This window comes from Cupressus sempervirens, chromosome 7 (assembly GCF_028749045.1).
Source record: "Cupressus sempervirens isolate cs-2001-9-10 chromosome 7, ASM2874904v1, whole genome shotgun sequence".
Lineage (NCBI taxonomy): Eukaryota > Viridiplantae > Streptophyta > Pinopsida > Cupressales > Cupressaceae > Cupressus > Cupressus sempervirens.
The window spans coordinates 382,526,641-382,553,778 of NC_143124.1; the positions used below are offsets into that span (position 1 = coordinate 382,526,641).

Below are 27,138 nucleotides of genomic sequence, written 5' to 3' on the forward strand. Positions count from 1 at the left end.
TAAAATGTTTAAACAGTTTTAAAGACATGTAATTAGATTTATGTTTTAGATTTTTTTAATGAAAAAGTGATTTTGTGAAATTTTATGTTGTATATAAATACATATGTACGTACGTATATATATGTATATATATATATATGTATGTATGTATGTATGTATGTATGTATGTATGTATGTATGTATGTATGTATGTATGTATGTATATGTGTATGTATGTATGTATGTATATACACATCCAAATTCTATTTCATGGATGAAATATTTGGTGAGGACCCACCCCTGCCCCCTCCATCTCCACCCTAACCTCAATGACTACCTAGTCCTCCTCCACCACCTACCCTTATTTTGAAGTGAGATCTGTGAGGAGCCAAACTTGTTAAAGGTTATAATGCAAACTGTTGAATGTGACCTTGGTAAAAGGATTTCAATCACCTTGTTAGGAGTGAGCCTTGTTAGAGGACTTTAGAACATTCCATTAGAATGTCACCATGTTAAAGGATTTACTCATGACTGTCAGGTCAACCTTAATCCAAAGGATTTATCCAAACTAATATAGTTGTTAGAAAGTAATAGTAGGACTTTATCTAATAACAAAAAAATTCACTTGCAAATTACAAATCTCTTATTCAGTCCTCCATTTTGCTTGGCATTCAATCTCCTTTGTCTCTAATTGCTTGTTCACCCTTCAAGCCTTCACCTCCTTAAGCCTTCATGCTTAGTATGCCAAACGTAGGTTCATTCCTTCGGTCACCAAATGAAACAACACCTCAAGTATCCTTGTCTCTCTCTAGCTCATACTATGACACTTTGCTTCTAGCCTATTATCTCCTTATATAGAGAATTTAGATCTTTTTCTACTTCACCACAATCATCCATCTTAGGGTTAGGTGAAATTCATCAATCTACCCTCTTTTCCATTTTGTTCCCTCTAGAAACTTCCCTTATAATCCTCTTCAAATTCATCTTAAATTGGTTTATCCTAAATTCTATACCACTAGATTATCATACTTATCTTCCACATGCTTCACACAATTCAAGAAATTAACTTTGTTAGCTCAGATTCGTCAAGTCTTTGATCAAACTCATTTTACTAGCACTTGGCAATAACATGTTGATTACTTGGCAATAATTGTCTTCTGATGCTCAATCAACACTAGGTTTCTCAGCATACACTTAGTCTTACTAGTGCTTGACACATATTAAACTTCTTTCACTTGGCATCTCCTAGATTTCTCTTTGCTCTACACATACTAAATTTTTTCAGTTGCAACTAACTTTCTTCTTAGCCTGCATTAACTTGCTCAACTTCCACTATTTTCTCAATTAGGCTTAGTAGACATATATCTTTTCTAAGCCTTCTTCTTGTCTTTGCTTAGTTATCCTTTCATTGTAGCCTGAAGTAGATAAACAATAGACTATATCATCAAAGTCTTACTTGGTCTTAGTGCTCCTTTTATACACCATATATAACTCAACCCTTTCTCTAGGTACTCTTGTTATCCTTTCTTTTGAAATCCTCTTCATCAACCAATAAAATGATAGCATTTACACCAAATTAGCAATTATCTAAGCAACAAGTAGTAGGTTTGACATTAGTGACAAAATAATGATTGTTCCATGATAGGTTTCATCAATCTTCCTCATTTCTATGCTTCAACAATATTCTTCATTTTAGCAATCTCCCTCTTTAGCATTGATGGAAAACCAACACCAACAACAATACCAAAAAGAAACAAAATACCTTGTACTGAGATCTCTCCATCTACCAGTATATGTCCTTTTGTATAGGCTACAATCTCTCTCTCCTTTTCTTCAAATATTCAATGTAACTCTACCTCTTTTTGATCTCTCTCTTTTCTGGTACTAACTCTCCCTCATACTTGTAGTAACTTGTAGTAAACTCTCCCTCTTTGACAACAATGCCAAAGACTTGACATCTTTTCATGTAGATATCAGCAATTCAGGTTCTCCCTATTTCACCTTGCACGTGGTTGTAAATCTTCTATTTTGGCTCCTTCCTTACTTCAGGTAGTTCCTAAAGTAATATCCACTGCATCAAGATGTAAAATATGTCATTTAATTCAGTTGATGCAGGACACTATTCTTGCTTTTTAAGTAGCTTTGGATAGGGGTATCACCTGTAGCTTACCTCAAAGATATTCATGTGCATCCTTAGGTAAAGATTTTGTGAGTATATCAGCTATATGTTCCTTTGTATTCACATATTACATTCTCACTTCTTTGTCTTGAACCAACTCTCTCAAGTAATGGTACTTGATTGCAATGTTATTTTTCTTTGTATGCATCATAGGGTTCTTAGATATGTTTATATCACTTGTATTGTCTTAGTAAATTACCACAGCTTCAATGATTTCTTCCATCATTCCTTTGAATAACTATTTGATCCACACCACATTTGTGCAATTCACTGCAGTAGCCACATTTTCAACTTTAGTTGTAGATTGTGAAATGCAGTTCTATTTCTTGCTAGTCCAGGTAACCAATATTTTTCCTAAGAAAAATGCTCCACCACTTGTATTTTTTTTGTCATCAGTGTTTCCAGCCCAATCAGCATCTATATAGGCTCTCAATTCAAACTTATCATTTTTCTTGTAGTATAGACCATAGTCTTCTTTACCTTTCAAGTATCTCATAATCCTTTTAACAACCATTAAGTGATTCTCCTTAGGATTTGTAGAAAATCTTGCAACAATCCCATAAGTAAGTGTAATGTTAGGTTCGCTATGAACTACATATTGCAATTTTCAAATCATAGACCTATATAATGTTTGATTTACTTTAGCAAAATCATCAGTTTTGGATAGTTTATGTCCTATCACCATGGGAGTACTAAGTGATCTTGAATCTTCATACCAAAAGTTTTCAATATTTCCTTCACATACTTGGATTGAGTAATGTGAATACCATACTTCATTTGATAAACTTGTAATCCAACAAAAATCTTTATTTCTTCAAACATAGACATTTCAAATTCTTTCATCATTTCATTTGCAAATGTCTTACATAATGCATTTTTTCCTCCAAATATGATATCATCAACATATTTTTCAGCTAGTAAAATTCCTTTATCTCCTTTTGTCTTCAAGTATATATTGTTATTATCATCATTCTTCTCAAAACCAATCTTCTGAAGATAGTTGTGCAGTCTTTCATTTTATGCTCAGAGAGCTTGCTTTAAACCATATAAAGCTTTGTGTAGTCTACACACGATGTTCCTATTGTATGGATCAACAAATCCTTCAGGTTGTTCAATGTAAACCTCCTCTTCTAGTGTACAATTCAAAAATGTTGACTTAACATCCATTTAATAAAATATGAATCTTTTATAGGCAGAATAAGCAAGTAGAGTTATTACTCCTTCCAATCTTGGAATTGGGGAAAATGTCTCTGCATAGACAATTCTCTCTTCTTATGCATAACCTTTGTAAACTAACCTTGCCTTAATCCTTGTTACTTCACCATTCTCATCTAATTTGTTTCTGTACACCCACTTGGTTCTAATATAATTCTTGTCCTCTAATTTTGATACCATTGTCTAGATTTTTTTCTTCTCAATCTGATTAATTTCTCCTTTCATGACTTGACTCTAGTCTTCATTCTCTAATGCAGCCTTCACTAATTTAGGTTCATATATGCTTTAAAAAAATGTATTGTTCCTTAATCCAATCCTTATCATTGGTCCAACCTCTTTTTCTCAAATGATTTGTTTAGCAAGATGATGTCTTCTAATATATATTTGATAATCTTGGTTATGTTCTTCTTTCTTCAATAATAGGTCATTCATGAAGTTCAATCTCAAGTTCACTATGTACTTCTCTATCAAGTAACTCGACATTCCTTTCATTTAAACTGATCTTGCCATCAGAATGTACCTCAGCTTCTGATTGTAACTCCACTCCTGAATGCAACTTGACATCCATTGTATGTGACTCAATAGTTAATGATCTTGTTGATTAATAGCTATAATATCATCAGCATTAGCAAACATTCTTTCATAGTAGTACATAAATTGTTTGTAATTCTCATATTCCTTATTTTGTTCATCTTCATGTATTTCTACATATTCATCAAATTTTACATTTTCACTTTCCACAACTTTGTTAGTGTTAGTATTTAAACACTTATAAGATTTACTTCTTATGGAATAACTTAGGAATATACCTTCTTCACATTTTGCATCAAGTTTACCGTTTATGTTGTCCTTTAGAATATAACACTTGCTTCCAAATAACTTAAAATATTTGGCATTGGGTGAGTTTCGATACCACAATTCAGAAGGTGTGAAATTTGTACCTTTCTTGACTTGTACTTGGTTCAAGGTATAGATAGTTGTACTGATGGCTTCTCTCTGATATCTTAAAGCAACATTTTTCTCCATCATTAGTGTTCTGGCACAATCCATAATAGATATCCATCACATATTTGTTCTTCCTTACAACTATCCCATTTTGTGGAGGGCTCCTAGGTGTAGAAGTTTGTCTTTTGATTCCTCTGTCATTGCAAAAGTTATTGAATTCATTTGATGTAAACTCTCCACCTCTGTCAGATCTCAAACATTTCAAGATTTTACTAGTTTCCATTTCAACTTTAGCTAGATGCCATTTAAACATTTTAAAAGCATCCGATTTTTCTCTCAAAAACATAATTATCATCATTTAATGTGATCAGATTTCCACAATCCATAATAGTTATGATACTTAGTTTCTAGATTAGATTGTGTAGAGATTTTTGCCATCAATGTTTTGAATCACACTACATGATCCATCATCGAGATGAGAGAGCAAGAGATGTAAAATAATGCTCTCCCATCTTAATGATAGATCATGTAGTGTGATTCAAAATGTTGATGGCAAAAATCTCTACACAATCTAGAAAATAATATAGAAAAAGAGTTTCTCTCTCTCGTGAAACTCAGCAATGGTCTGCTATTGAAAGGATCCTCACTTTAAAGAGGAGATAGGATTCAAAATCTGCCTCTCGTCTGCAATTATTGCACCAACCTTGGTGTTGATCCACACATTTTCAAGGATAAAGTTGTGATGTGCATTTCCAATGAGAATTCCACAAAAATGGCCAGGCTTCTCAGTGATGCTAGGATGGCAGGAATGATATATGTGAACCCCAAATTATTCAGTACCATTGATGTACCGGTTGATCAACAATTATTGCCTGCCACCAATGTGAGCTTTTTGACAGGGAAAAAGATAAAGTCCTATGTTCACACCATGGTGGTGCCTACAACTGTAATTAATCCAAGCGCATTATATCTAGATGTTCTGAAGCTAGATCTAGTTGCTCCAGGTGTCAATATCTTGGGTGCATGGAAGGAGGGAGGATTCATCATAGCATTTGGGACCTCATCGTCATACCCCCATGTTAGGGGCATCGCAGTGATCCTACGAGCCACGCATTTGACATGGAGTCCCACGACAATCAGATCGGCTCTACTAATGATAGCCTCTACAGTGGACAACACAAAGTCACCCATCAAAGATACACTCGCCCTATGAGTCGTGAACCCATTTGCGATGGGTGCAAGTCGGTTAGATCTGAGGGTGGCACTAGAGCCCGGGTTGGTCTATGATTTGTGCCCTCGAGACTACGTCAAATATCTATGTGGTCAAAACATGTACACCAAAAAGAAAATAGCGCTACTCACCCACAAATGGCCCCCTTGCCCAAAACCAATGGAATCAGGTGCAGATCTTAATTACCCGTCTTTCTCTAGCATATTGAATTATGGAGAGGGTTTTCAGGTGAAGGGAAGGATGGTGATCAACCTGGGTCATGACAATGCGGTGTACAAAGTGCGGGTGAAAAGCAGCTGTACATTTATGTACGTGAAACAAGTAGTCAATAGGAGTGATTTATATTGTACTATGAAGAAGAAAAAGTCAATAAGAGTGATTTATATTGTACTATGAAGAAGAAAAATGGTCGTAGAAAGTTTGTATTATATTTCTTAGCTCGGTCCTACATGCCAATAGAAGAAAATGTTTCAGATTATTACTTTAGTCAATTGTAGAAATTATTATAGTTATATTAGTTTAAAGATATCTCTTCAATTAAAATATCTATTTTTCAATATTTACTATTTTTTACTATTTTTTTGAATAATTACAAAAATATATCATTTATATATAATATTTTTTGAATATTTTTAAAAATAAATATATATAACTTATTATAAATATTCTTAAATACATATTTATGATTTTTTGGAGTATATATCATAATTTATTAAAAAATCACATCATTTTGAAATATATAAATTGTCTTTATAAAAAGGACTATAATTTTTTTAAACTTAAATTTAGAAAATTAATTGTAAAAGTGTCTTGTGTTCAAAAAGTGTTACTCAAAAACTTTAATTACATAGGGACATATGTTTTTTCCTTCAAGAGAATAATCCTTCAAGATAATTTATTTTTCTTCATTTATCTAACACCAAATATTTTATATTTTACCTTTCTTTATGTTTGATTTCCACAATTGATATTTCAAGCCTATCACATTTCTTTGAAAATTCTAACAATAAAGTTATATATATATATATATATATATATATGATTGATAAACGGCCAAGGCCTTGGATCATATATTAAAATAAAGGCAAATAAAAAGATACAATATGTTACTCTGTTCAAACGGACACTGGTAGGAAAGAACGGAGAAGAAAACCTCCAGTCTAGCCCGAGACTTATGTCCTATATTATTACATTTCCATAGGCGCATACCCCGGATCTCATAAATTACATGAATTTACATAACATTACATAAAAATACACCTGGGCATTCCCATGGAAATTTATCTCAGAGTAGATTCCTTCTGTCTAAAAGTGGAAGGATCCAATATCAGATACCTGTCTAGAAAAGCTTTTTTCATGAAACCAGGATTGTTAGTAGACAAATGAAAATAATTTCAATTAAAACATATATATTAGCCTTATAAAACCTAGTATTATTATTAAGCAGTCTAATTATCATAATCTTATTATAGTCCATTAATCATATTAATTAATTAATTGATCCTTTGCTTAAACTAAGTTGGAGATATTGATCTTACATGAGTGTTCTAAGAACAACGAATTAAGACAAAGACCAATAATCTTAAAACCTTTATAAGTCAAGGTTCGACCTTTAATATCTATCTATTCAGTCTTCACATTAACCAAATTCTACCTTATATTCATTCCTGAATGTTATCAATGACTAAAAATGCCAGCACCTTAGATCTATCAAAACAGTCGAAATTAAGGTCTACATACAATGGAATAAATATAATTTTTGATCACGGGATTATTCCATAGATATATTGAAATCAATATCCTATCACTAAGAGAGATCTTACTACGAATCCCCTATTCTGTAAAATTTGGATTATCAATTTAGTGATCAGAGATAGATTATCAGACCGAGAAGGAAGCCCGGGTATTCACCATGTTTAAAATATAAAAACAACCAAACGCTAATGTTCATTATAATTACCATAATTACAGATTTCATAATCTTCCTGAGATATCTTCATACCTTGTTATGAATTAATGAAACTTCCCATCTATTGTAATCTTGTCGAAGCAGGTAACATGAAGTCTACCACATTATATACTGACCTGACGACCTTGAATCAAATAGGGAACAAAAAATAGAGTCTTGACTCCAGGGAGCAAAATAGAGAATGGTGCTCTGAAGAGATTCTGGGACACACCATCAAGGTTCCCATCTATACAAGTAAAGATCAAATTCCTTTGTTTACTTTAAAAGAAAAGATACCATTTCTTCTTGACACATCCCATATCTGTTATGAAACTACCACTACCAGAACTATCCTTAAATAGATATTGTTGTACCCAGTCACTATATTTCTTAAATCTCTTTCTTAAATAGTCTAATAATGCAGGGCTAAAAATCCAGTCCCTACAGTACACCAAACCACTTGGAAATATATTTCTATTATTAGATATTAACATTACAATACTATATTGTCATAGATTTACAATACAATACTCTATGTTGCAATAACAAAGATAGAAATAACACCCTATGTTATATAGAAATTAGAACCCTATGCAAACCTGTAGGCCTACTATATCAGCCCTGTTAATCTAGGTACAAAACAACATTCTAATGCTGGTAACAAAAACCTGTAGACAGATTCTACTATTTCCATGAGACCATAATCACCTCTAGAACTGAGTCTAGATCATCCATGCCCACGTTAGGAGGGAGTACATAATCGAGTTTGTGTCTGCTTGATTTTTTTGCATTGAGGATGCAAAACTCCAAGGCGTTGAGGTCGTTGAACACTACTCCCAGGCTCACATAGGATTTAAACATATTGATATACTTGACCACCCACTCCAGATTCTCTTCAACCCTAACCCCACGCCAACACAGAAGGAAATTAACACTTGCTCCATTCGTGGCCATTCCCTAAAAAAGGCCAGATTATCCCTAACCATTAGACATTGACATTGAGGGGCAATCCTTAACTCCTCCACACCCAGGGGAAGGCCCATGTATTTCTCAGGGTATAGGATTCCACCCTTGTCATCAATACTGAGAACAACCTTCTCTAATCCTCGCCTCCAGACAAGATTGAAAATGTCTACACAGAGCCTAACAATCTCTTCTCTATCAATCTTCGCCCTTACCATCACCCCAATGAAAGATCCAATTATCGAACTGTTGGTTCTCCAAGTTGCCCTATAGTCAAAAGCATCTTCTCCTATCGCCCTACTCATGGCAAAATGCAACATATCATCTACATTTCTTAGGAGACGACTCCATCTTTTCAATTTTACCTTCCTAAGAAAGGCCATCGTCCTGATCTCTGTCACATGATAGACATTCACATTAGTTTCCATCGTAGTGACAAGCAATCCCATAGAGGCAGAAAATTTCTTTCACTCTCAATCAGTGATTCTGCTCAAAACTTCATTTTCATTTAACAAAGGAAACCCATCATTATTCGGCCTATCCCATGTGACCCTTAAACAATAATAAAAGCTTTTTTTTGGCAATGACCTCAGCTACTCACTTTTAACATTGAGTATCTAATCACATATTGCAAAACCTTTACTACATGAGCCAAATGGAAAATTTTGAACTCCCTCCAGCCTAATCTCATAATCATAACTTATTATGATATCTTCTTGGATTCTAAATTCATAGTAATAGTGATTAACACGATCTTAAACTGGAGGACAGTTGGAAAGCACGATTCAACAAGACCAAAGAAATGGTAAGTTCAGGATAAAGACCAATTTGGTAGATAATCTCCATATCTTATCAAATGAGATATGCCTTATGCGATTCTCACTGAGTATAGTCCCTATACTAAATCAGACCGCCACCACATAGTACGAAAAAAGTTCCTAAAGGGGAACTATAATGATATAGTTCGGGGCTTCTCCTCTAAACCTACATTGAGAACTCTAATCTAGAAGACTTTAAATGGGAAATATATCTCAGGTTAATATTATGAATAGCAATAAAGTACCATACTAATAGTATCTTTAATGATTAAGAGTTATTATTAAATACTGAAAATAAGGACTTAAAGAAAGAAATTTAAAATATATCTTTTAATTATTCTTCTTTCTATCTTTCTATCTTATTTTATAATTATATATTATATTTAAATAGATATAATTTCGAATACTTATAAATTAAGATTTGGAAGTATTTAAGAATATCTAAATCTATATATATATATATATATATATATGTATATGTATATGTATATCTGTATTTATGTGTATGCAGACTTATGTATATATGCATTTAAATGTGTGTATATATATATATATTTGAATATATGAGAGAATATATATGAAAATCTCTCTAGGAACTACATAGGAGGAGGAGACTCTAAGTTATATATCAAGAACGATTCTCCATCAGCACCCATGTTGGCAAGTCCATCAGCCATCACATTGCCTTCTCGGTAAATGTGGTTGATCAGGACATCCTCAAAATTTTCCAATGATAGCAACACTTCTTGGAGTTTTAAATTCAAGGCCTAATTAGGAGTCTTTTTTTTCTTAATGGCATTAAGGACTACTTGAGAGTCACCTTCGATGACGATTTTAGATAGACTTAAATTATGACAGAGTTGTAGACCTTTCTCCAATGCTTCAAATTCTGCCACGTTATTTGAAATCGAAGGAAGAGGTGAGGCTAACTTTGCTATCCATCGACTATCCTCATCATTGATGATACAACCTACACCAGCTATACCAGGATTCCCTCTTGCAACACCATCAAAGTTCAGTTCATGCCATCCTAGGGGAAGGAAGAGCCCATTTGCAATTGGCCCTTGCCTCCTTATTGTTGGCTGCATATACCAATGGAGGGTTGATCAAATTGGACCATTGTTTCTTCATTATTCCATCCCAAAATGAGAAAGAGCCTTCTTTATGAGAGGATTTCCTTAGATTAGCATTCATAACTTCAATTATAGATACTTCGAGTTTTAGCAGAAAATTGTCCAAATTTTGCTCTTTATTTTTGAAAATTCGATGATTTCTTTCTTTCCATAGTTCCCATACCACTAGGGATGGGCAAATATTCCAAAGTTTGCTATATACCCCACAAGCCATATGTGTGGGCCAAGAAATAAGGAGCCCCTTAAGGGAATTTTGAAAGGGGGTTGACCACTTAAGTTAGGATTTAATCCATTCCCAACAATTTTGAGCAAAAGGAAATTGAGAAAGAGATGGTCTACATCTTCATTGCTCTGTTTACAAATGACATGCCAATTGGGACCCATGATACCAAATTTAGCTAATCTATCTGTGGTCAGTACTCTGTTCTGAAGGGCAATCCATAAAAAGAAACTCGCTTTGGGTAGGCAAGATGGATCCCAACACAATTTTAAAGGGATCTCCACATGGTTCCACTCCTGCGAATGAATAATAGATTGATACCCAAGCTTCACACTGTAAATTCCATCCTTTGATCCAGCCCATATGAGACTATCCGACCTTTCTGATTGTTTAATTTTCCTATTTGAGATGATCTTTTCAAAGGCTACAACTGAATCCAACTCAAGTTCTAAATTATATATAGAGCGCCATCTCCATAGCAATTCCCCGTCTGACATCTCTTTAACTTTATAATCTTTAACCTTACTACCCCACAATGATTTCAACTTAGTTATGAGGTTCTCTAAGTTGGGGGATGAATGAATAGGGGGTTGCCCATCCCAAGAATCTTCCCAGAACAAGGCTTTATTCCCTGTCGCCACATCCCAAGTTAGATATTTGCTAATAATCCTCTGGCATTTTGACATGAAATTCCAACACTCTGACCCTTTAGGTATTTTTTCCATCCTGAACACCGATTTCGGGTCCGTTGGATCAAGATATTTATAATATAGAATTTTGGCCCATTTATGTTCATTTTCTTGGTATAATCTCCATACAAGTTTAGCTCCTAAAGCCTCGTTTTGCCATTGCGGTTTCTTAATTCCTAAACCCCCACATTCCTTGGGTTTGCATAAATTGTCCCACTTAATAAGAGCAAGTTTCTTGTCATTTTCTTTATCTTTCCACAGGAAATTTCTAAGTTTTGATTCAAAATTCTTGGACATCCAATTATTGAGAGGAAGGCATGCCATGGGAAAAAATAGAGTTGCTGAAAGGATTGCTCAGATCTTGGTAATCTTCCCAGCCTTAAAGAGCCACTTATTCTTCCAGCTACCAATCTGCTTATCCACCTTATCGACCATGTCCATCCAAACTTTGGTGTACCTTGAGTTCTTTTCCAGGGAGATACCCAAATATTTGCATGGGAACAATCCCTTTTTGTAACCCATAATTTCACATATCCTATTCTCCATTTCAAGAGAGGTATTCAAGAATAAAATTTTGGATTTTTCTTTATTAACCTTTTGACCTGACGCATCCATGTATTTCTAAATTATGCTTTTAATACCCATAGCCTCTTGGACAGAGCTCTTGCCAGGTAAAATGGTGTCATCTACATACTGCTGATGTGTAATATTAGGAAGATTCCTGGTAACAGAAATACCAGAGATCCTCCTTTCCAGATAAGTGGAGGAGATTGCTCTCCCAAAAGCTTCAGCCATTAGGATGAAGAGAGAAGGAGATAGTGGGTCTCCCTGCCTAATACCCCTGGAAATTTCAAAAAAATCTTCCGGTGTCCCATTAATGAGAACCAAAATCTTCAGAGTAGAAATAAACTTAAATATTAGGTTTACCCATTGATGAGAAAAACCAAACGCTTCTAAGACTTTACAGAGAAAATGCCAATCAACCATATCATAAGCCTTTTGTATGTCTAATTTCATAAACATACGTGCTTCTTTATCTATGACAGCCAAGTGGATGACTTCTTGAATTATGATTATACCATCCAAAATAGATCTTCTTGGAACAAAACCTGTTTGTTCTTCATAAATCAATTTTGGCATGAAAACCCTAAGTCTATTAGCTATAACTTTTGAAAATATTTTATATATAGTGTTGCATAGGGCTATTGGATGAAAGTCTCCAGGATGTTCCGGACAATCCTTCTTAGGGATAAGTGTGAAGAAGGAATAGTTGATTTCAGCCAGCAAAGATCCACCATTCCTTGACGCTTCAATTGCTCTCCATAAATCTTCCCCTAGTATATCCCAACATTTTTGAAAAAAGAAGGCTTGAAACTCATCAGGTCCTGGAGATTTATTTGGACTCATATTAAAGACCACATTCCTTACCTCTTCCAGAGTTATTGGTCTATTTATATTTTTTTTGTCTTCTACAGTGACCAGTTTTGGAATAAATTTGAGCATTCGGGACTGTGCCTCCCTATTAGAGCCTTCATAATTATTAAGTAAATTCTGATAATGAGACACTATCGTGTCTGCTATTTCTAGTGGATTTTCTGTTCGAAAACCCTGTGGAGTCGAGATACTAGTAATTTTTTTTAGAGATCGGTTCTAAATAGTTGAATTATGAAAGAACTTTGTGTTCCAATCACCCTCATCCAACCATTTCTCTCTATATTTTTGTCTCCAGAAGGTTTCTTCTTTGGATAAAATAGCTTCCTCTTTCATGAGGAGTTCTTTTTCTAAAGTGTATTTCTCATAATTCATACCATATTTTATAATTTCCTGATTTAGGTTTTTTAGTTTTTCTTCAGTTTCCCATTTTTCTTTAAAAATATTGTTGAAGTGTTCTTTGTTCCACCTCAAAATATTTTCTTTCAGTAATTTGAGTTTGGAAACGAAAATGAACATTTTGGACCTAGCAAAATTTGCTTGAGTCCACCATGTCTTAACCAATTCCAGAAATCTCGAATCTTGAAACCACATCTTCTCACACTTAAAAGGATTTTTGGGTGGTTTAGTAGGTTCTGACATTTCCAAACAAATAGGGAAATGATCCGATCCCACGAATGACAGAATGGAGGATTGAAATTCCTTATTATAGGAAGATAGATTACCTACAGTGAAGAATCTATCTAACTTTTTCACAATATAATCATTATCCTTTCTTCTATTATTCCACGTAAATATTCCATTACTTGATGGAATTTCTAATAAACTAAGTTTGTCAATCCATATTTTGAATTCTATGGATGAGAGCGACAAATGTTTAGTACCCCCTACTTTCTCATCTAAACTCAAAATCGTATTAAAATCACCTCCTAATATAATCGGGCTATCTTTGTGCTTTGAAATAACTGTACTTAATTCATCCCAAATAGTTTTTTTTTTCCTATTATACTGTTAGGACCATACACATTGATAAGAATGAATTTCATATCTGATTTTAGACTCTGAATCCTAACACACAGCCAATTATTATTATTTACTAGATATGTTAAAGTTACTTTCCTTGAGTTCCAAATAATTCCTAAGCCACCCAAAGCACCTATTGCCTCTATGAAGTTTGAATCCCACAACCCCAACATCTTACTAAATTTAACTCCTTCTTCCTTATTAAGTTTTGTTTCTTGAATTAATATTATTTTTGAATTAAAGTTTTTTAAATATTGTTTAAATAACCTTTTTTTGCTAGGGGCATTAAGACCCCTAGCGTTCCAAGATGTTATCCTCATACTGCCTTAGGAAGGTACTTCCCCTTCCCTATGTTAAGAAGCTCATCAATTTTCCTCTATTCTCTAGCTAGGCCTTCAGTTTCACGTAGTTCCTTCAGTGATCTCCTACCCCTTTTTCCTTTGGGTTTTCCATAATTAGGAAAGGTTAGACCTTCCTCATTCATTTGTATACCTAGCTCTTGCTGAAAAATACCCAGTTCTTGTTCTATTAATACAAAGCCTTCCTCTGTTCTGTCAAACTCTTCCATTTCCAATTCCTTACAAATCTAATTCCCAAGACTATCCTCCTCAAATTCTTTATCCTCTATTTCTGTCGACTCTCCCATGTTTGTCCTATCCACTTTCTGAATGCCTTTTGATTTAATCCCACTCTGTTTGTCTTGCTTCATTACACTTTCCTCCATCTGGATCTCTATAATATCCCTTTGGAGATCCTCAGTTGTATAGTCATCTCCTCCCAATTTGATAATTTTTTGGATCATCTCTTCTTTTTGAGAAGTAGTACTCTTATCTAGGTTATCAAAGTTAAAGACCTGAATAAGTTCTTCTGCTAACTAGTCAAGACTGTTATCTTCAAACTTTGACACTCTAGTTTCTGGTATAGATTCTAGATCCTCATTTTAAAAGTGCTGAAGGACTTTTACAATAGAGACTTTTGGGCTCTTGCCATCAATCCATGTTTGTGACTGAACCTCCATTGGGGTGAACGGTGAGGAGGGTTGTCCATCTAGAGTTTGTCAAAATTTTGAAGTTCTTCTGTCTCCTTCAAGTCGCGGATTGGTTAATTATGCTTTAGGGAATATATTAGTATTTAGCTGCTGAGATTCATGTTTTTCTGTTCTTGAAACTGCTTTTTCCATCCTACCCTTAGGTGAAGAGAAAAGCATGTTATTTTCTACTTCACCTATGTCTGGATGATTTACTGATTCTGTAGTTCTATTTTGTATCTCTCCTTGTCATTCATTTTCCTTATTCTCATCAAGCTCCTTCTGATACTTATGAAAAGAGGACCCCTTTATAGTATTTGTTTCCCATTGACTCTTTTCATTTCCATCTTCCATATTATAGCTTCCTTTGTACTTTGCAGGAACCTTTTGTATTTCTGTGTCTTGCTCTGAATTTTGGTTTATGATCTTTGTGGTCATTGTAACACTCCTCACCGGGGCATCTTTGTCTCCGATTACCAATTTTTTTGTTGAGGGATTAGATTTACAAATCTCCTTGTCATGTTCAACTGCAACCTTTTTCTTTTTCCATTTCTGTCTTTTTGACCGAGTTCCATCCAAACCCAATTTTGTATCCTCTTTAGGAATAAACACTATAATAGATTTAAGTATTCTATTGTTAGGTAAAACCTTGTCTGAAGCTTTTGTAACTGTCATTTCTTTCTAATTAGCCTGATTTTGGAATGGTGTAGGTGAGATCTATTCTTCCAGTGTTTTGTTCTTCATTTCTCTCAACCAAGAAAATTGATTGTTGATATCCGAGATAAGGGAAAGGATCTTGGGCATGATTTTATGCAAATCATCAAACCTTAATATGTCAACTATTCTCTTTTTATTTGTCTGAAACTTGATCTCATAAGATGTTTTACTAGTTATAAATTTTTTATTAAATTCCAATGGATGATTAAGCTTAACACTGATTAACACCTTAACATTGTTACAGTAGTAGAAAGAAGCATCAATGCCTCTGACCTCTCCTACCTCCAACCCTATGACTTTAATAATGTCTTCATGACAAAGCTCTGAAGGGAGGGATGGCAGAACAAACCAAGAGGGCATCTCGCAATCTATATTTTCTAATTTAAAATTATGCGACCAATCTATAAATTTAACATAGTGACCATTAAAAAAAAAATTAGATAACAATAAAAAAAAAATTGATATACTCATCTAAGCATTGTAAAAATAGTGTGCTATCTGAGAAAGTGGAAATACTTACCTGGTTCTCACAATACTCCTCCAGCTAGTCGAGTAATAGAGGAAATCATCCTATGGACCATTCCATAAAGAAAAAAGGCCTCCCTTTAAGCATTTATCCCATGTGGATTTGATAGCTTTTCTTGAAATTTTGACAGGTTCCTCCTTTGTGTAACGCAGAGATGACCTAGGAGATGGGCTAGGGTTCACAGGTGTTGATGAATTATGGATTCTACGATGAGGGGGGATATAAGATCCTAGAGAAGCGGATTTAGGCGATAAACTTTCTGCCTGGGATAAAACTGGTTGATATGGATCCGGAACCATAGGCTTGTATTTCTCTGAGTGGGCATATCTCATTAAGTTAAAGATGTGAATTTGATTATCCAGTTGATCTACCATAAAGAACTGGTGAATTGAATATTTTTTACCTTCGAGCAAATTAGAGAGTTCTGTGGAAGAGGGTTTTGGACACAATTCCTATGATCTTTATTTCCTCTGTTACGTCACTGATTACGAGGTTCCTCTACATCATTTTTAAATATTTCAAACCTATTCGCCGTGTTTACTAAATATTGCTTATCAAATGTGCTTTGTGATTTCTTCTGCTACCAATTCGTGACATCCATTGTTGAAGTCTTCTACCAAATCGACCTGAGGCCTCTTGAGTTTGCATGTTTTCGCAGGAATTTCCTTCGAGACTTTGCGGGTAAGGAAGGGATCGACATTTTCACAAATTTTCACATAAATTTTTATTGCTCTTAATATGAATTTATATTATTTTCCACACAATTTTTTTTATTGATTATAACTTAGGAATAGACATTGGTCAATGTATTGAATAGACTTGTCAATAATGAAAGTCACTAGTGTAATTAATGTGCTATTAATATGCTAGTTTGTTTTGTGGGCTTGCACCCTCTTGTTATTTTTAATGATAAAAAATATATATATATAACCATGAAAGGTACACACCAAAATATAAATTATATCATGGATTACATCATCATGTTATAGTGAGAAATTACTTAGATAATGAAATACCATCTCTTATTAGTGAGAATGGACTAGCCACTTGAGGTACCAAGGCCTAAAGCTTTAGGACAAGCTCTATTAATAATTACAAGAGGAATTGTAGAGGAAATGATCAACCTAGCCCAAGTGACTGTAAAAGGAGGAACTATGGATGAGGAGGAGGAGGAGGAGGAAGGTGGATCCTATTCAAGTTGATGAAGATCAACCTCGCAACTCTAAAATCACCTTCATGCAAAAACTTGTCATAGAAAGAGAGAAATGAAACTTATGGAGGCTAGAATTCTCAGATCCACAAATGAGACATTCTTGATAAGAAAAAAGAGAAATTGTTATAAGCAAAAGTGAATTAATGTTATAATTACAAAGAGAGATCATCCTTATAAAGGAGATCAAAACCCTAACATGTAACTAACCTAGGTTGCATGATAATAATTAATAGAATAATTAATTATTATATGCCTAAAGTTTAGCTTAAGTGAAATAGAGTTAATTAGAAAAGATTTAATTACTCTAACACCCCCCCTTAAGATAAACTAAGGAAGTAGCTAAAAACCTAAAAACTCCTACTAAAAATAGTATTGGGTCTCGACAAAAAGGCCTAATGAGATACCCAAGCACAATCAAATCTCTACAAAGAGGAGAAATAGAGAAAACCAGATGGGAACAACCCTACACCAAAAAGAGATGGAAATAATGTTGAAAAGAACTAGTGAAGGACTAAAGAAGCCTCCAAACTAGGGAATGTCCTAGAAGATAGGAACATGTAGAAGTTGCAAAGCTCTGTCAAAAGTAATTGCTAATCTGAAGAACCTCCACTAAAATAGAACCTAACTAGGGAGAAAAGACTATAATCTACATCAAATTAGGAGGCACACAAAGGAAAACAACTGAAGTTGAAGATACATATGGCATGAAACATCAAAGCCTAAAAAGATGATTAATTGAACATGGAAGACTATAACCAAAGTAGGAACAAAAAGAAAAGTGTCTATATGGTAAGTGATCCATCTCACCAAAAAGCATAGGTACCTAGCCACTGCATCCTCTTAGCACATAGGAATGAAAACTAAATACATAGCTCACTCCATCGAACCAAGGAAGCATACGAAACGATAGAAGAACCCTCCTTATGCAAACAAGGGGGAGGTGATAGGAAATTGGAAAAGTGAGCCAAAAGAATAGCATGTCAAGGAACCACAATCAAGATGCATTAGAGAATACATATGTGTGTACTAAGTTGACCAATCTCAGACACGTCATGTGGCTAATTTCAAATAAGGGAAACTCACTAGACTGAGAAAGATGGAAAACAAAGGAAAAACATACACCCCTTATGGCACTTTAATCAGAGTAATTTGCATGTACAATAAGACACAAGATATAATGAATTCCAAGAATATAATAATTTATATGAGTGTCCTCAACTGACACTGCTTGAATTAGAAAGAAAAATAACTAAAATGAAAATATAGTTAAAATATGACACTTTATCTCAGTGTGTTTGCAAGAATGCATACAAATGATGTCTAAAAAGACTAGTAGATACATAAGGATGATACCATAGATAGTACAACCCATAAAGAATCATTTGGAGCAATGAAATCAATCTTCAAACCTAAAACAACCAAGATATCCACCAGAATGCAAACATGCAAAAAGATGAATAAAATCTACCTCGAGAAGAATCTAAAAAAATAATTAGCATAAATAGAAAGAGCTCTAAAAGACATTTCCAAGGATATAAATAATTCCTGAATTGGAGATTAGATACTCAAGATATGTCTCCTAGAGTGCAAATTAAAACCTCTGAATTTGATAGCAAAAAAAGCCATAAAAAAGTATCAAAACTGAAAAATATTTATACCACTATGACAAACTCAATACTAACTTTTTGACAATATCTTGTTTGCAAAAAATGGACTCCATATGCTCAAGATATGAGCAATAATGTGAATGGAGGTCCAAACAGAGCCAAAAATAGTGATAGGATATATTGATGCAGTACTGATGTTAGCATGTGACAAACATAAATTTGATGGGCAAATGGTTAACGAAGCAAAAAATTGCCAGCAAAATAACCCCTACTAGAAAAAAGAAAATATAGTTGCCAAAAAATACTATGTAGGATCAAATGCTTGGTGTCAGAAGAAAAATCTTCAGGCCAAACAGAGTTAGAATGGCAAGTAGAGGTAAAATGCCTTAGTTTTTGTGCCAAAATATCTTAGTTTGCATGCAAAAGTGCCTCAATTTTTGGGCCAACATGCACAAATTGCCTCAATTTTTGTGTCAAAAATCTTAGTTTGTATGAAAATGTGCCTCAATTTCTATACAAACATGCACTGATCACCTCAATTTCTATGTCAAAAATCTTGGTGTCTATGAAAATGTGCCTTAATTTCTATGTCAATGTGCTTAGATCACCTTGATTTCCCTAACAAAAAATCTCAAATTGTGTGCAACATGCCTCGATTTATTTACCAACATGCACAAACCACCTCAATTTTTTTGTAAAAACTCTTGATTTCATTTCCAAAAAACCTCAATTTCCATGCTAGGAAAGTCTTGATTTTTAGCCAAAATGCATAGATCGATGCCTTAGGAAATGTGCCCAATTTGGGAGCAGGTTTTGTTTACTCCAGATTCCAGTTGTGTCCAAACTGGACGTGCCTTAAATAAAAATAGGGGTTTTGGTGTGCTACAAGTTCAACAGTTAGGTTCATTTTTTTCTCAAAGTGCACAAAAAATTAGTGGCCCCCCATATTCAATACAAAAAACCTCTAAAAAATGAAACCGTTTGAAAGAAAAAATATAGATCTTAAAGTCAAGACAAACCTCTCATAACTAGAATAGGGGCATAAAGATCTAGAGCTCTTATACCATGTTGAAGTTGATGAAAGATCAACACCAAAGCTCCTAAGAATCACATAGATGAAACACCTATCATAGAAAGAGAGAAGCCAGTGCAAGGAGGGATTTAATAGCTGGGGCCAAAAGCGCACCTAACTATCCAACCACCTTGTTAAGTAAACACAATGAAAGAAAAAAGACATAGAGAAAAACTCCAAGGGAAGAGAGAGAGAGAGAGAGAGAGAGAGAGAGAGAGAGAGAGAGAGAGAGAGAGAGAGAGAGAGAGAGAGAGAGAGAGAGAGTCACTTATATTGACTCATCAAGTTATCAACATACATGTCTAGTTGTAAAGCCTTTTGGGTTATTGGTAGAGTAACTATTTATTTATGCTTATTAATTAAATCTTGTTGATTTAATTAATTAAGTCATCTATTACTCTAGTCTACTTAAGCTTTTTATTAGGTGCATATAATTAATATTTTATTTGCTCTCACACTGTTGAGATTTTCCATGCTTTGCTTTTTCCTGTTCTAATTTCTCTACAGTACGGGTTATTTCCATGTAGGTGTTCTTGGCGATCTGTGAAGTTGGTTTTCGCAACTTCTACATGGTATCAGAGCATCCCTACTGCGTCTTGGTTTGAAGATTTTTGAAGCCATGATTTAGAGTCAAAAACCCTAGCTTTTCAAGGCTTTTTCCTACAATTGGGAGGAGGGCATCTTTTTGGCTCACTTTAGGCCAAAATGGATGCTTCCATCACACTCAAAAGGCCCAATACAATCAAAAATCATTTTAAAAAAAAAAAATTTGGCCACTGTAGCTTCTGGAAAAAAAAAATTTGGCCTCTTGGAGGGTTGTACAGATGGAAAATCAAAAATATTAAAAAGTGGCCACATAGGTTGCTCTTCCTAGTGGCCATCGCTTAGCCACCTGCCATTTCCAAAGTGCGACCCATGCCCAACCCGCACTCAGCCAACACTAGTCATGTAGCTGCGACATAGCCTGGTCCGAGCTACCATCAGTGGACTGCCCTCTAGCCACCTCTGCTCAACCTAGTCGTTGCCAACACTGATGACACCACCCTCTTTAGCCATCGCCACCTATTAGGATTAAACCGTGGAAAAAAATAACAGTTACATGCAAATATAACCAATAGTAGAAAATGATAGATGACAAAAAAAAAAGAACACAAGGCACCAAGATTTAATGTGGTTCACCCAAACCCTAGGTTATGTCCACCAAATAGCAAGTCCAATATTTTATGATCTAGTGGTTACAACCTTATTACAATCCATAATCCCTTAGCTCAATACTACCGCAAGAACCAATTTCGCATCACCTATGAAACAATCCCTAACTCTAAGCTCTTTTATACAAGTATTTTTACCACTTTAGGGTTATAATTAATAATTACATGTTGGCCCAAAATCTTGATAAAATAGGGCCCAAAAAAAATTTCCCCCAAAGAATTTATGGAGTATGTACAATACTTTCCTAATTAGTCACCACAAACTAACACCACTATGGAGCAGAACCAACCTGCCACTTGGCCACCACTACTTAGCCTTACGTCATCTTTATGACATCCAACATCACCATCTCAGCTAAACCAACAAATCATTAAATCTACTACAAAACATAATTTGCAACCAATTTAAAACATATTAACATTTACCACTATAACATTAATTAAGCAACATATTAATGAACAATATATTTAAATTATTCAAATAACAATTCAAATAAATATAAACCTAATTATTTCAAAACATTGAAATCAAAGAACTAACTAACTAATATAACATATAATATATGAATAACTAAACATTATTTAAAACTAACACAACCATTCATCTTTATTCTAAACTAATTATATTTAAATCTACAATCTATTCTAAAATAAAACATATCTAACAATAACAATATAATAAAATTTAAATAAAACTAAATGACAATTCTTCAAACAAATTAACTAACTAATTTAGCTTTAACTTACTAACTTAACATGAAATTAACAAATCCTAACTTTAAATTTTACTAAAATATTTAAACAAAATAACATACTATCTAATTTCTAATATCTAACATACTTTAACACTAATTACTATCTAACTTTAACTAACTAACTAAACTTAACTAATACTAAATAAAATCTAACATATAATATACAAACTAACTTTACTAACACCTAATATTAACTTTAAAGCTCTCTCTTTTTTAAACACATCTTAAAACTTAACTATAAATATGATCTAATAAATAAACTAATTCTAATCATTAAAACTTCCTACTAACAAAATTTACTAAAAAATCTAATTTCAAAAAAAAAAATTAACCACCCCTACCTCTAACCTTACCCCACTTAACCCCCTATTCCCTGGGCTGCTTAACCAAGTCAGATTCCATTTCCCCAAACTTGGGTGCTTCCCAAGCACATGACAAAGTGGGCTGCATGTGGTCCAAGTTCAGCTTAGCCTTTACTCCAAGGAAGGTACGCATGAATTTTTGAAGGCTTTTGCAATAATGAAGAGGAGGCATTTACACTCACTGTACAACGTTTCAACACAAAATTGAATTTTTTTCCCCATTCCTTGTCATGTCATGTGGGTGGGTTATAAGAAATGAAAATGCAATAACTTTGGAGCATGAGGGGGTGACATCACCCACTTAAATGCATTGACTATGTAAGGTTTAGTGGGTGGCTAGAATAGACACTGGGTAGGATATTTAGATATTTATTTTATGTATTTTTTTGTTTATAATTTTTTTGATATTAATTAAATTTAGCAATGAATTTTCAAAGAGAATCCAACAAGAATATTCTTTATTTCAACAAGGGGATTTTTTTTTTCTACACAAAATGCAAAGAGCTTTCACCCTTAGGATGCAATTTTTTTATTTTTTTTGTAAGTGTTGGAAATTTCCAATTTACAGAATTTACTAAGGGAATAATTTTATTTTTTTTGAGTCTATATTTTTTTTCAAGGTGTTAGATTCCAAATTAAATTTACATAGTAAGGGAAACATTAAAAAAAAAAAAAAGGAATATAACATAGAGATTAAATATTTTGTTTGAGTGTTCGAATAATATTATAGTGCTTCCTAATAATTATGAAAATGCAAGATAATCTAATGTTCAAGTAATCAAATTTCCTTAACTTAATTTGGGATCAATTTTACATATTTCTATTTATCATTATTTCCTGAAATTACAATTTAATCCATGAATAAAATTCAAACTTTAACAATGTCACAAAAAGCATAAAACATCATCGCACTTAGTTTTCAATAACTTATGCATATAAAAATTTAATCACACAGAATATCATAAGAATGGAAAGTACATTTTAAGTCATTCATCTGATTCAAGGACTCCCTCAGGAAAGAATTAGGGAAGAAAACCCAAGATCACAATCATTTCAACAATACATTTAACAAAAAATGTTTTTACAGCAAGATCTTAATCTCAAAGGGAAAACTCCCAAATACATTTGGATTTAAATAACAACTCTAAATTTCATGTTTGGCTCCACAACAGGGCAGCCATTATGAAGTCTACAACACATCAAGGTAATCATAGAGAGGACAAAACAAATCGAGAGACAAACAATTTCAAAATGAAGAAAAATTCAAACATTTAGTCCCATCCAAGATTACACAATAGGTTCGTCATTGAACCAAACTAGGGAGAAGGTGAATTTTTCCAATAGGAGACATCAATCACAACACCATAATAGGTGCCTTTTGGGGCTATAATTACAAGAACTTTCATTCTTCCATTTCTTAAATTTCAAAACTCAAAAAATGGTTTGTGCTGACGAGTAGGGACCCATAACACCCTACTCTCTCCCTCTCCTCATCCTGAGGAGAGACTCTCCACTGTTGGAGTCCAAGTAGAGACCTCCTCCCATAGATGGCCACTTCTACCCTATTTGAGGGTGAGTAATGCAAATACAACCCATACAATCCCTTTGAAATAAAAAGTGAGTAAAAAAAGGAAAGATTTAAGGAAAACTCATTTCAATCCCTCCCAAACATGTTTATCAAACACATGAACATACATATGCAAAGAAAACTACTTAAGAATGAACACAACATGGCCACATGAGCTTGGAGGGTTCCTACCTTCACAATAAGGTGATGGCAACTAAAATTTGAGATGAGCTTTCCTTCTTTCTCCTACGATCTTGAATTTCTCTCTAAAACTAGAGGTTAGGTAAACACTCCTCCATCCTCAAATTTGCCCCTAAACAAGATCCCAACTTAACCATCTTCAAAATGCAATAACTCCCCCACTTGACCAAGAGCTTCTAGAGACATCTAACCCAATCCTAACATTAAGGCTAACCTCAATGTAGAGTTTAACTTATCAAACTCATGATGAAACTTCAATTTTTGCAATAAAGAAAAAACAAAATATTTGAGTGGTCACCAAAGTCAACGAAAGGGGTCAGAGGGGTGGCAAATGCCCCCAACCCATACATATACCCCTTGTGTATTTAGTTTTCATGATTTTTGGCCTCTAGGACTATTTACTGACTTGATAAAATGCTTGAAAATTTTGGACTTCATAAAACCCAAAAAAAATACAAAATTATCACTAAAGCTTGATTAAGGTAATTAACCTCGATTACCCACAAATTAGCATTAGGTCACTAACCTAGTCCACTCAGATCTTTAGGTTACTCAGTTAACCCTAACTATCATGCTGAAATGCATACACGAATCATGATTGTCAAGCAACACTATAAAATTACTATTACAAAATATTAACACTTAATGATTACAAAATGATACATTCATTCAATTCAGAATACAAATAAAATATGAACAATGGGGTATGCATCTTTTATTAGACTCAACCCTAGTTTCCAAAAATGGTACATACGGTTTAGTTTTGATTCTCAATTAGATTTCTTAGCTAAAATATCCTGCACACTCATTGCACACATCAGTAGCTCGAGAAAGTCACATGCATATATATATATATATATATATATATATATATATATATATATATATATATATATATATATATATATATATATATATATATATATATATATATATATATATATATATATAACTCTTTAGGATAATCACATAACTCAAAACATAAATCTTTCAAATTATTAAACATTTATCTCATTTCTATTCATATACTTAACCACTAAAATCACATAATCAAAGTGTTAATTTTGCATTCACTTTCTACACTACATCATCAGTATACATGTACATGAAACATTAAATAACATAATTAAATATCTCAAAGTAAAACATCACATGACATAAAATAACATAATAATTTCTAGTGTAGCTAACAATGTCTCGACATATCGAGTCATGAGTATCAAAAAAATAATGTATCAACTATGCTATGATATGTCAGGGTAAGGCCTCACATCCTCCTCCACTAGGCATGAACTTCCTCCTAGAGTTCATCAAAAAGATATGGGTACTGAGATCACATTTTTTTTTGCATCATCCCATGAAATTGTGACCTCATCATAACAATCCCATTCGACCCTAGCCTAGTCCAACTCTCGACCTCAAAGAGCTAGGGTTTTTTAGGCAATAATACGAATAAGCTCCAGCACTAACTGCCTGTCTAACTCCACCTGCAAGGCATTCTAATCTATAATGTGAGACTTGTCATAAATGTATCCTCTAAGTATTGAAATGTGAAACACATCATGGATGCGTGACAAGCTAGGTGGCAAAGCTAGATGGTATGCAATTGGTCCTATCCTCTCTAGGATCTTGAATGATCCAAAAAACTAGGGTGCCAACTTAGAGCCTTTTTCGAATTGAATCAAACTCTTGTGTGGTTGCACCCTCAAGAAAACTCTATCTCCAACCTAATACTCTCAATCTATCCTCTTTGCATTAGCATACTTCTTCTTTTTGTCTTGTTTCTCTCTTAGATGCTATCTAATTAGGGTCGCTTGTTGTTTCATCTCTTTGACTAATTGAGGGCCAATAGATACTTGATCTTTGATCCTATCCTGACTCAAGGGCATTCTGCAAGGTCTTCCATACAAGGCTTCATAAGGTGGCATACCTATGGAGGAATGGTGCCCATTATTATAGGAAAACTCAATAAGATGTAAGTATTCCTCCCATTTGACTTGATGGTCCATCACATACATACGTAACATGTCCTCCAAAACCTAATTCACTTGCTCAATCCAACCATTGGTCTGAGGATGGTATGCTATACTAAAATTGAGCCTAGTGATCAATGTTTCCTACAACTCTCTCCAAAAGGATGAAGTGAATAGAGAGTCGCTATCTGAGATGATCTTACAGGGAATGTCATGAAGTCTAACAATGTCCTATAAAAACACCTAGGCTACATTTCATGTTGTGTATGTAGTACGCACAGGTGAGAAGTGGGAAACCTTTGTCAATGTGTCAACCGTCACCAAAATGGCATCATGGTGGCAAGAAGACATGGGAAAACCAATAATAAAGTCCATAGATAAAGCATCCCACTTCTGCTCTACAACCTCATGAGATTGAAGAAGCCCACTAGGATGATAGTATTCTATCTTCACCCTCTAACACTCAAGGCATCTCGCAATATGTTAGCAATCTACACTCCCATGCTTGGCCAGTGAAATAACTGCCTTAGATCTGCATGTTTAAAATCAAGGCACACTACTTAAGGTGCTCTGTAAGCTTCAAGTACAATGAGCTTGCACAAGCCCCCAATGGAAGGTACATACATACATCCTCTATGATGCAAGAGTCCATCAGACTCCAAAGAATCCTCTGAATACATCCCTTCTAAGGGCCTTTGAGAATGCACCATTTGACTAACTTTTACATAAAGCTCATCCACTAGAAAATGATGTAGGATCTGCTCTCTCAAATTGATGCAAGTAGTCATAGATGAAAGCTCATGGTGCCTTCTACTTACAGCATCTGCAACTATATTCTCCTTTCCCTTGATGTAATGAAAATCAAAATGGTACTCACAAAGGAACTCCATCCAGCTTCTTTGCCTAGCATTAAGATTCGACTGAGTAAATATGTACTGCAAGCTCTAGTGATCAGAATGAAGTTTAAATCTATGACCTAGAAGGAAGTGTCACCACCTCACTAAGGCATGAACAACTACTACAAGCTCTAGGTCATGAGTAGGGCAATTGAGTTCACGAGTCTTCAATTTTTTAGACTTGAAGGAAATAGGTTGTTGATCCTACATAAGGACTACCCCTATGCCATCCAAAGA

General features: G+C 34.2%; 1 protein-coding gene across 1 annotated transcript; it reads left to right on the forward strand.

Moving 5' to 3' along the window:
* Positions 1–5,090: 5,090 nt before the first annotated feature.
* Positions 5,091–5,531, forward strand: LOC149547086 (subtilisin-like protease SBT1.8). Its single transcript, XM_089794101.1, has one exon. It carries the CDS (start codon positions 5,091–5,093, stop codon positions 5,529–5,531), a length of 441 nt encoding a protein of 146 aa, XP_089650227.1.
* The last annotated feature ends 21,607 nt before the right edge of the window (positions 5,532–27,138 follow it).